The sequence below is a fragment of the Grammomys surdaster genome, unplaced genomic scaffold, assembly GCF_004785775.1.
Source record: "Grammomys surdaster isolate TR1022 unplaced genomic scaffold, NIH_TR_1.0 144, whole genome shotgun sequence".
Classification (NCBI taxonomy): domain Eukaryota; kingdom Metazoa; phylum Chordata; class Mammalia; order Rodentia; family Muridae; genus Grammomys; species Grammomys surdaster.
In genome coordinates, this window is record NW_021604602.1 from 3,555,581 (window position 1) to 3,567,308 (window position 11,728).

An 11,728-nucleotide genomic window follows, 5' to 3' on the forward strand; every position below is an offset into this window, starting at 1 on the left:
GCTGAGAGGATTGTCCCTTGGGACCACAAAGGGTTAGGTCTCCATCAGGAATCTCCGAGGACCCAAATAACAAGGTCCAATGCAGGACCTACACACTCTGTTCTACCACTTCTGCCCTGGCCATGGGCCCCTGGGTTTAAAAGTCCTGCAAGTCCCAGGTGCCACTTCCCTACATCCCCCTAAGACCCTCCAAAGCCATCTCCCTGGAGGAATAGGGACACACACACACCAGGTTGTCACCCTGTCTGCATTATGTGTGCACACAACTGAAACTGAAATTTCCACCTATTTTATTTGTTTGTTTGTTTGTTTTCTAAGACAGGGTCTCTCTGTGTAGCCCTGGCTATCCTGGAGAGACCCACCTGCCTCTGCCTTTTCCCCAGTGCTGGGATTAAAGGTGTACATCACCATACCCGACCTGAAATTTTCCCCGTTTCTGACAACTGAGATAAACAGCAAGAGACATCAGTCAGCACAGAACCTGAGGACGGAGTGGGTTTCTCCTCTGGGAGACTGGCCAGGATTGGGGCCAATGCGATCAAAGGGGGACAGGATAGAACCTAGTCAGCCTTCCTGGAAGGCAGGGAGTTTCTGAGCCATGAAGAGGTCCTGGCTAGAGGGAGAACCTCATTTATACAGCCTGGGTTGACAGACTCAAGGTGGGGAATCCTGTGACATGAGCAGGGGACCCCGTCTGCACAGACTGTCCTATAACAGCTTCACCTTGGGGAAAGTCACACCGATTAAGAACAGCCTCTCAACATCTCCTAAAATTCTCTACAGGATTAGTTCAAGCCCCTCTCTCCCACTGCATAAAAACACGGTTCAGGAGGCTAGATCCTCTCAAAACTAAGAAGAGACTAAAGAAAGAATAAGGTAATTTATACTCGGGCATTTTTTATAGACCCTCACCATACCAAAAACGTTAAAATGAAAGTCTATGCCCAGGATAGACGAGACTGAGTCAGCTTGTGCTTTGATAAAATAAAACAGCTGCCTTTTAAAAAGAAGGAAGGGGGAAAAAAAACAACCCACCCATCAACGGTAGAACACCTTCTAAACACATTTGCCCATGACACTGCAAGTGTCTTCCATCTTCAGAGCCTCAACGGGGTTGGCAATGGTTTGATATAAGACCATTCTCTGTGGCCAAATGAGAGCATTTGTTTTGTTTAACATTTGAGATTTTCAAAGATACAGGAGGAGTATTTCCATGGGCACAGCGGACATAGGCTGTCTCTGGAGGGCTCCAGATACTCAGAGACAGCAAGAAGCCCACAAGGGCAACGGCTCCTTCCCACACCTGCTCTCCAGGGTAGAAAATTAAACATGATTCCAACGTGGTCTTCTTTCGTTTGCAGCAGCGCCTCTGCCTGAGCACTTCTTAATGGAAGTAATATTGGCACTCGGCTTTCTTAAGTCTTTCTGCATGCTGTTCTAGAAGGCCCCTCAGAGCGGTTCGCGAATGTATTTGTAGTTTAGCAGTTCAGTAGAACAAGGTCGTAAAAAGTTATAGCAAAACAGAGGATTTTTTTTAACCCTCTTTTCTTTCTTTTTTTTTTTTTACTTTGAAGTTACTTAATTTTGTGTGGTCTGGCATTTCATTGCAGTAAATAGCTTGAGCCGGCTAATTCCACACCCAAGCAAACTATCAGCTGCCACAGAGAATGAGAGAGAGAGAGAGAGAGAGAGAGAGAGAGAGAGAGAGAGAGAGAGAGAGAGGGGAACAAAATTATGGAATTTCAGCAACTACACAAAAGACTTGCATATGTCAAAACACCATCCAGAGTCCCCGGAACACAGCCCTGCTCACAATCTAGCATGGTTCTGTCAGTAAACAAGAGACCGCTGTGTTCACCTCTCCCACTAACTCCTGATGAGACCACAGAGCTATGTGCTCTGACAGCCTGCTTCCAGCCATTTTTAGGAACATCCTGAGAAAACCAAGCACTCGGGGAGGCAGTCCACAAGCTAGAGACATGGGGAACAGAATGTGAGCAAATCTCACAGGCCTGCGTTTAGCTCCCTAGGATGGGAAAGCAGATCTGTGAGATTCAGAGAATCTGCTCCCTGATACAGGGCAGAGCACATAAGACACCCCCCCTTCCCAGGCAGGATCATATGAGCCACGGTGGGAACAGCTGTATGACATAGGCCCACCATCCCGAGCTATCTTCCGTCTCCTCCCGACTGAGCAGAAACAAGTCTGCCCACAGCTAAGGAAATCTTCAGGGCAGGATGCTCAGCCAGCTTCAATACCTGATCATGATCATGTGGTGCCGGATATGGCCCCCAAAAGGGTTTATTTTACACCTCTCCTCCCCAGATGTGACATCAGCATTAACCTGGGGACTAAAATCCTTGGAGAGTTTAAGCTAAAAGAAAGGCCCAGCCAGGCAGCCAAAGAGTCTTTCCTTCATGAAAGAGAGAGGTTCTCACAGGGAAACATCTAGCTGACGTCTGTCCCATCACCCCTTATAATTTTTTTCACGAACTGAATGTCTGTGTTGGTGTGTAATCACAGTATGGGAAGGTCCCCAAATTCCAAGGCAAGTGATTGGGGGTTCCTATAAACTGAATTAAAAAACAAACAAACAAAACAAGGCAAGCAAACAAACAAACAAACAGAAAAACCAGTTCTCTGTAGGTCGCAAGCCGTTGCCCAGACCCAAGATTGAGAGGTCCTAGAGTCTTCATTTCACAGTGGTTCTGTGTTTGCCTCCATGATATGCTTACAACTGGCCAGACTCAAACATTAAATGAAGTAGAGAGACATCATCAGATAAATGGCTGGCCCTCTTCCTCCAGCTGATGACAGCTACGGCTTTTGTCTGACCTAATTTATTTCTCTTTCAGGTTAGAATAAAGCACTTTCCCGTGTCAGGGCAGGCCTTTCAGCTCATCCACTGAGCTCACGCATACAACACCAGTTCACTGTGCTGTCTGCTGATTTCATGAACTCTCATGCTAAGACATCACAGATCAGAAACCCCCACAATCAACACATACATATTCCCCGGCACTAAATCACATGTTTGGGGAACGATGGAGCTTCATGACATGCCATCTAGGAAGGGAACTCTCTGAGGTGAAAGGTGCACTGGATCCCGGCAAGCACACACGGCTTGCAAACAAAATCACCGGCACTATTTGAAACATGCTATATCGTAAAGGAAAGGGTGCTTGCTCCCTTAGTTCCGTGGGCTCGCCGTGGAATAGACGGGATTGAGAGCTTTTATCAAATCGGGGCTGAAAGGATTGTCATTCATCAAGTTGTCTTGGGTCCACAACTCCCTTAAGCAGCAATTCACAGTGATGCACCCACCCCCGGGAGAACATGTGCTAAGATGGGCCATCCCTAAAATGATGACCACTCTTCCCAGACTCCCTAGGTGGAACTGTGAACGCTTAACCAACAAAAAAACAAAATGTTCTGAATGTCAAGATCATTGACAGACCAAGGGGGAGGGAGAAAAAAACCTACTCATTCAGGAATAACAATTTTAATTGTTTCAAAAGAAAAGGAAATTGGAGGAAAAGGAAAACCGCCTCCCCACCTGCCTGGTAAGGGCTTACAAATCGATGGCAATGGCTTGAAAATAGATTTCTCAAACTTATATTCTCATTTTTGTCCTGCACAAATCTCTGCAGGAAAATCAATATTACAACTTCACGCTTAAGACATTTTTGCAGCGACACAAACTGCAGCCGCTGCTGCTGCTGCTGCTGCAGCCGCCGCGGCCCATGTGCTGATGGACACGGGTTCCCAGGCATAGCGGCCGAGGCATCGCAGCCATGACACGGGCACCGAGCGCCCCCTAGCTGACGAGAGGCGTTAGGCGCGGCTTGGAGCATCAGGCTTTTTTTTTTTTTACCCTTAACCAAAAGCAAATTCCACTGAAAGTTTACTTTAGAAAGTATTTTATCACAACGAGCGACAGAAAATGCAAGACGATGAAGACAAGAGGTATAAAATGGATGCTTAAAGGTGAAGAGGATTGACCCGGAGTCAAGTCTGATTAGGCGTTCAAAACCTCCTCTGCGAGTCTGTAAGCAGACTGTTCCATGGGTCCATTTCACCTGAGATTACTGTCAAATGCACTGAACGTTAGCCTTTCCTCTGACCGAGGGTCCTTTGGTGGTAAGCTGAAAAGTGCATCTAACCATCAAATCCTAATCTTTCCGTGTCTCTAAGGGCAGCTCCCCAGGAGCAACTGCATTCACCAAAACTGAACAAGCTGACTTGTTTTTTCTGTTATGAAACATCCTGAAGACTAGATAAAATTTGCCAAAACCAGGGCACATGCAGATAGCAGGCTTCCCCCTCCAAAAAAGAAACAAGCATATATACAAAAAATCTTCAAATAAGGCGGGGGGGGGGAGAATCTCCTCTTAAAATAGGAGGGGTTGTTAAAATGTGCTCACGGCTGTTTTCTCTCGGGGTGCGAATTACAAATGGATAAAATCAACCTGGCATGACACCTTTGACGAACACATTTTTATTCTCCCGTGGAATCCGGGCTGCTGACATGCCACACTTCTAAGGACACGAGGTTCCCTTCTGTGCAAACAGCAGACAAACTTCACTGCCCCTACCCGACTACCAAAAAGAGAATAAAAAGAAAAAGAAAGAAAGAGGGTCCATGTTCTATGAAATTTATCAGAAACACAGTTTAGTACCGTAAGTGGCCCATTAGAGGTATACTGTACCCTAGGGTTCAGACAATTGTGAACGTAGCCGCCTTTAAAACATACAACAACCACAAAACCCAACCTGAAGAGGCTAGCATGGAATTAATACAACCAGCCTAACTTCTGCGGCAAACCTTGGGTCTCTGGCTGTTGTGCAAAATCACGGATGCATACAGAAAATTGCTATTCTTCCTTGGGAACCTGTTGGTGGGTTGTTGAAAAGTTGGCTTCATTGAGGGCCTGTATAATTGACCACTCAATTTTACCTTCACATTTCTTCAGAAAACCTTCCACCAACCTCAGAATACATTTCCTTCTGCCTGACCCTGCCTGGCATGGCTGGTACAGGCCCTTCCCTCTCTCTGCCTGGCCAGCGGCTGCCTCCCCCTTACCTTTCTTCTATCATCATCCGCCAGGCTGTTTTGTGTTTGTTTTTACTAATGTCTGTGTCTGCCCTCCTGTTTGAAAAGCCGCATCCATCTGGGTCAAACATTTTGAAACAAACCAGAAGCCCAGGTCTTCTTTCCCAGCTGTCTCTCACCCCCTTAGCTACCTCAATCCTCTTCCTACCCGTCCTGCCTGTAACAGGAACACACCATGAAGCCCTTCTCCTACCCCCACCCTCACCCCGACACGCACACCAAGATCACGGATGGTATTTCTGTGCTTTTCTGGTTTCCTGGGCCATCAGTGATTCTAAGTTGCATCATCCCTCAAAGAACCTCAAGCTTCTGCCCCACAGGCCCGAGGCTGCCACCCAACCGACAATGATCAGCCACGTTTTAGATGGTCTCCTTCAGATCTGAAATCTCACATGGGAGTGAGGGCCTGTAGGGGCTGAGGCAACACCTGCTCTGCTGGCCAGCCCTTCAGCAACCAGGGCTCCTGTATCCCATGGTTCATAGCTAGTCACATTCCTCAGGCCATCTCCTGCATCCCTGTCTTGCCACCTCTGGGGTGACACAGCACAGACAGAAAAGCCACCTGCTTTTCTGAACACCGTTTGGACCGCTGTCTTTGCTTAACCTCCCTGAAACAATGCCCAGGCTCCCAGGGCCCCCAGAAGGCAGGTAGAATTGCTCCCAGCCTGTCTCCTGCCCCTGCCTTCTCCCTTCTCCCCAGCACTCCTCTGCCTCCTCTGCCTCTGCTGCAGAGTCAAAGTCAGCTGGCTTTTCCCAGCTGCTCTGAGCAAGGGTGAGACAGAGAACCAATGCATGGAAGGATGTCACATGAAGAACCCCTCATCCCCAGGCCCAGCTGCCACCCATCCCTCTGGTCAGAGCTTCTTTAGGATGTCCCAGGGATGCCCAGAGAAGGACAGCAAATCTATTTGCTTTTCCCCTAAAACTGCAAATGCTCCAGTGTCGGGGGGCTACCAGCTTCTCCCCCTTCACACTGACTCTCTCCCCTCCTCAAAAACAATTCTAGCAATTTTACAGGGGATGGGGGGGGTGGCGGCAAACTGCCTCCTGGACAAATTAGGGTCTGGAAGTGTGGACGTTTTAACAACCACTTCATCTAAAGGTAGGAAGGGACTATAAAAGAACCCGTGGCTGCTGCGGTATACTAAAGGAAGAAAATGAATGTCAAGTGGTCAGAAGGATCTTGATGAGACCGGGCTCGAATCTGGTTGCAAAACATTTTGTTTTAAATGCAACCAGCAAGTCTCCTTTGACATTACAACATTGAAAAAAAATAAGGGAGACTCCCCTTCTCTCCTCCTCGTAAGAGACATCCCTCTCCCAAGAACCTCACTTTAATATATATGCCCCCAAGATAATAATAATAATAATAATAATAATCGCACAAAATCTTACTAACGTGTCTGCGGTAACAAAGGAGAGATGGGAACAGTAATAGCTCCGAGCAGATGGCTCCTGCGCTGGGTTGGAGGGGAGGGGAGAGCCCCTTTATATATTTATTTATTTATTTAAATTCTTTAAAATATAACATAAATATTCGGCTGTCGACTGCACGGCAGCCAGTCCTCAGCGGCGGCGGTCATTCACAGGCTTCTCCAGCTCCAGCGCGGGGAGCCCGGCCCCAACGCAGCGAGGTGAGCGAAGGATTGCAAGATTACAACCTGCCTGAGGTCTCGATGGCACCCAGAGGAAATTTTTATTTCTATTGCAATAAAAAAATTTAATAAATAAAAAGCAACCCGCGACCAAAAAAAAAATTTAAAAAAACCCGCGGGGAGAGAATCGCGCAGGCTGAGGCCAGGGTGTCCCAGAGCTCTGCAAGCCGACCTCGCTGGTGGCAGCGCGGGGACCCGGCGGGCTCCGGGAGAACTGTGTACCTGCGCGGCTCTCGCGCTGGCGTTTTCTTTTCTAAATGAACCCAGCTGGGGTGGTGGAAGCTGCCGAGTGTCTGCCCTGCTGTCTGACTCTGCGAGCCCCGCCACTTGCTTGAAATCCAGCGGATTTGCACCGCGACCTGCCTTGTTTATTTAGATGAGGAAGATGAAAGATACAGAGATAGAAAGATGGATAAGAGGATGATAGGTATTTTCTCCTTTTTTTTTCCTCCTCATTTTTACTGTTATTAGAGCATCCCTCTTTTTCCCACTCATGACTCTTTTTTTTTTAACTCGTGGCGGGGATTTTTTTTTCACCAACCCAAAACCTCCCCCCACACCTTTTTTTTTTTTGAGTTGGGGGGGAAAAGAAGACAAGACCGTCCCAGGAGATGGAGGTGGGGAAATGAGGAGGGGGTGCTCCAGCCCAGCAAACAGCTGCGCAGCTGGATTCTTTTGCAAATAGCGAGAGGAGGGGAGGGGACGGCGGCTTCGGAATCCTAGCAGCCGCGCGGTCGGCGCCCTGCCTGGCGTGGAGCTGCGACCGGGAACCCGAAGCCCGCGGCCACCCCTTTACCCTGCGGGTCCCCGGGTCCAGGGCGCACTCGGGGCTCGGTCCGCCCGCTCCTCCGAGCGCGGACCCACGCGCTCGCCAACTTTTCCCGGCTCCCCCTCCCCCTCCGCTCCCCGGCCCCCTCCCCCTCCTCTCCAAACCCCGCCACCAGCGCCGCCGCCGCCACACACGCCGCTTGGAGGGCCGAGCGTCCAGCCGGGCTCGGCGCGCACAGCCGCCTGCAAGCCCGAGCGCCCCCTCCCCGGGCCGGAGGCCGCGGCGGCTGCCCCCCGGTTGCAGAGAAACTTTCCCAGAGCCCCACGCTCGGCCGCTGCGCCCGGTTTGGTGTCCCCAGCCCCCGGCGCCGGAGCCCCAGCCGCCGGCCCCTCGCGCGTGCGGCAGACACTTACGCGTGATGAGTTCCCTCTGGGACAAGTGCTGCGGGTTGCCCTGTTTGCGGCGGGACATTGCCCCGGCATCTATTCTGGCATCGCCCGGAAAGCTGCACAGATGCGGGCCGGGGAGGGGGTCTGAGCCGCCGCCGCCGCCGCCGCGCCTCCTCCTCCGCCCGGGTTGGTGCCTCTGCCCTTCCTCTCTTCCTCTTCCTCCTCCTCTTCTTCTTCTTCGTCTTTATTTTGCTCTTTCTTCTGGGCTGTGTTTTTGTTTTTGTTTTTGCAAAAAGGAAAAAAAAGAAAAAGCCAGGAAGATGGCTTGGTCTAAAATAGAGAAAGGCTCAAATAAATTATAAAACTGCTGTAGCTCGCCGCGGGCTGGCCGGTTTCTTTTAAAAATATATTCTTTTGGAGGAAAAATATCTCTCACACTTCTTCAAAGTGCTTGGCCTCTTAGACTTGTAAATGTCTTCTTGAAGTTACGCCGGGTTTTGCACCGGCCTCTGACACTTTTCTTTCGGGGTCTGGTAGGTGGATCGCGCACTTCCACCCAAGGGGAGGGGGGGAGGAAAAATGCAAACAAATTTCAAAAAAGCAAAAAAAAAAAAAAAAGGCAAAGAAAACTTGGGGACTTGTCTCGTACCCCCTCACCCCGCCCCCTCAAAAATCCGAAAGCAATGAAAAACTGCCTTGGTTCGGCTCTTTCTGGGTTTTCTGCGCGCTGCCTGCTTTTTTTCTTTCTCGGAGGCTGACCCCTCCGAGGCTCTGGGGGACTCCGGGAGCGGCTCCTTCCCGGGTCACCTGGCAGGCTGGCGCCGGCCGGAGGGGCTGCGGGTCCCCGCGTGCGCTCCCCAGCGCTGCCCGGCGCCGCGGGCCCAGGGGGAGCGGGGCTGCGGGGCGGCTCGCCCAGTGCGCCCGGGTCGGTGCGGGCGTGGACGGGAGCTATAGATTGCAACGTGAAGATGGCGGAGTCCGGGTTCTCCGGGAGCTCTCGGTCTCTCTGTGGCTGGGGCTGCCTCTGTACAATGGGATAAAATTCAAGTTCAAGTGCGGACGTGACGTTTAATCTGCTCTAGAGACAAAAAGACCCAGAGAGTCGGAGCACTGGGGGCGACTAGCGGTGGCTTTTTAACATTGTACCCTGTAAGAGAACAAGAAAGCACACACCGAGACACGCGCGCGCGCACTCACACACACTCGCCAGTGCGCACACCCGCAACCCAGGCCGGCCACACGTGCAAACTACTGTTTTTGTGAGCTGGTCTTATCATGGAGCACCGGCTGCGCAAAAGAGGAGGGGGGTGGGGGTAAATAAAATAAAATCTTGTCCCCACTCACTCTTCCTCCCCCGGGAGCTGGACTCCCTGAGAAAGGGGGCGGAGAGCCGTGTGAGTAACTGAGGTACACTGAGTCCAAGCAAGTCTAAACCCACCCACTCAAGAAGGAGGGCTGGAAATCGGGGGTGCGGGGAGCGGGGAGACCGAGGCGACAGATACAATTGTTTTCCTTCACTCCCTGGAAAAGTAGTTACAGTTGGTTTTACTTATTTGGGGAGGGGGGGGACATTTTGTAGAAACTTCCAAAAAGTGTCTCCATATAAGCCCTGGGGGGTTGATCGTCTTAAACAACAAAATAAAAGATACTAAGAGGGCACAGTAGGTGGGTGGGGGGTGCATTTTGTTTGAATCCCATTCCAGTAGGGTTCTTCGCCTTTCTGGGCCCCATTAACTCCTAGGGGTCAAGCATTGCCCCGCCCCCACACCCTAGTCTCCTTGGGAAGCACGCGCTGGAGGGACAGGGGGCACTCCACGTGGGAGAAGGTCTGGGACTCGCGGACCCAGGAGTGGGCGTGGCCAGCGATCGGAAAGGAGGGTGCCTCGGAGAGGCGCCCCCCGATTCCCTCCGTGAAATCTCTGCAACCTGGAAGTCACCCCCCGCCCTCCTCCTCCTCCACCGCCCGGGATCAGACTTGAAATTGCTTGTCCGACCGGGAAGGACAGAGCCGCCTTGTCAACCGTTTGATCTCCAGCCGGCGAGGACAAGGGGAGTTGTGGGGGCCTGCCCGTGGCCCGGGGACAAGGCCAGGCTGCAGTCCCGAGTGCACCGCCCCCTCCCGGCGCTCTCCTCCAGGAGACCAGCTGGGTCTACTGGATAACCTGGCCTCCCGCGCTGGGAGCGCCAGTAGGCTGGACCCCTCTCTCTCTTCCCCGGCGGCCAGGGCGGGTCGGGGCCTGGCTGGGGCTGAGCTCTGCGGTGAGCCTGGCTTCACCACCCTCACCCCGCCCCAGGCCCGGCGCCCCGGCTTCAGCCCAGGGATTGGCAAGGCTGCAAGGCCTCCAGGCGAGCTGCCTCTCCCGGGGCCTCTTCCTCAGGGGGCACCTGGGCTTTTTGTTCATCCTGAAAGCCATGGGTGGGGCCATGGCACCAAGGAGGCTGCGTCGTGCTGGGAGCAAGGACAGAAGGATCTCTCTTCCCTTCCCCTCTTCACCCAAAACAATCACTGTACGATGTGCCCCGGCTTGCAGTTTCCAGCGCCTGTGGACTGCAGGGTCGGCGGACCGAGGCGAGACTGAGCTGGATGATGCTGGGTGGGGGGCGGGCTTGCACCTCCTTCTGCAGGCCGGGCAGGCCGCGTGCAAGCTCACCACCACACACACACACACACACACAGGCACCCCTCCACGTGGTCCAAAGTCTGGAAACGTCTCCTCTCAACCCCCTCACAGGGACCAAAAAAAAAAAAAAATTTTTTTTTTCAGGAAAGTGGCCGGAGTAAGAAAAAAAAATATATGGTCCACACCCCACCCTTTAATAAACCTCCCAAGAAATCCATAAACTGGCCTTATCCGCACACCCCCGCATCAATTTGAAAGATCAACTAGCCTTCTGTCTCTTAGACTCACAGATGGGAAGCAAGGCCAGAGAGGGATACGACTTTGCCCAAAAACACACAGCACATCAGGGGCAAGTCTGGACTTAAAATGCTGAGCCCTGCCCGAGGCAGCCTGCCACCATGGGCGCGAAATTCAAACACGTGGCCCTCACCTTCTTGGGGAGATGGCTACCAGGAAGGGGGAGCGAGTCAGAGCCTGGGGCGAGGGAGGAGGAAGAGGAGCTCTCTCAGAAAACAGGGAGCTAAGGGGGCCCAGGAGTCAGCTGCCTGCTGGAGCACGGGTGGGACCGGGGACAGAGCAGCGGGAAGCGGCGGCGCAGTCCGGGACTGACCCCAGCAGGTCCTCCCCGGACCGCGCGCTACCCCGACGGTGGGAAGGCGCGCACGCTGATGGCCGGTGCAGGGCCCGAGCTGTCGCTGTCGCCGCCGCGCGCTCCACCTCGCGGCTGCCAGCGAGAGGCCGCCCTGCCCTGGCTGCGCCTCCTCCTCTCCCAAGAGGCGCCCAGGCGCAGGCAGCGAGCGATCCCAGCTGCCACTCCAGTCTCCTCCTTTTCCCTCTGCCCGTCTGGCACGGCATCATTTGCGCTGAAAGCTGTTAATGTCTGGTCTCACAGCTCCCCCTTTAGTCTTGCGGCGCTCCGTGTCTCGCGTTCCCAACCAGATCAATAGCTGCCTCTCGGCCGACCTTGACCTCTTGCTCGACCCTGTCTTACTTAGGGTTTTGGCTCCAGGGTACTGGCTTGGCTCTCTTTGCGCTCTGTCGTACTGGGCTGGAAATCACTAGGCTTTGCTTGAGCCAGGCAGGTATATCCAAAACACCCTTAGACAGATCTACCCACCTACGGTGAAGCTTTATTTAGAATAAAGTTCATCCCCTCAACACCCCCCCACACACCCCCCCA

The 11,728-nt window shown here is 52.6% G+C and overlaps 1 protein-coding gene across 5 annotated transcripts in view; it reads right to left on the reverse strand.

The window, feature by feature from the left end:
* The window catches only part of Bcl11b (BAF chromatin remodeling complex subunit BCL11B), a 93,005-nt gene extending 84,256 nt beyond the window's left edge, over nt 1-8,749 (reverse strand). For all 5 annotated transcript variants that reach the window (XM_028764538.1, XM_028764534.1, XM_028764536.1 and 2 more), the window contains exon 1: nt 7,952-8,749. In XM_028764538.1, coding sequence (XP_028620371.1) covers nt 7,952-8,009 — 58 coding nt within the window. In that variant the 5' untranslated portion in view covers nt 8,010-8,749. The remainder of the gene's footprint in view (nt 1-7,951) is intronic.
* Between the last annotated feature and the right edge of the window lie 2,979 nt (nt 8,750-11,728).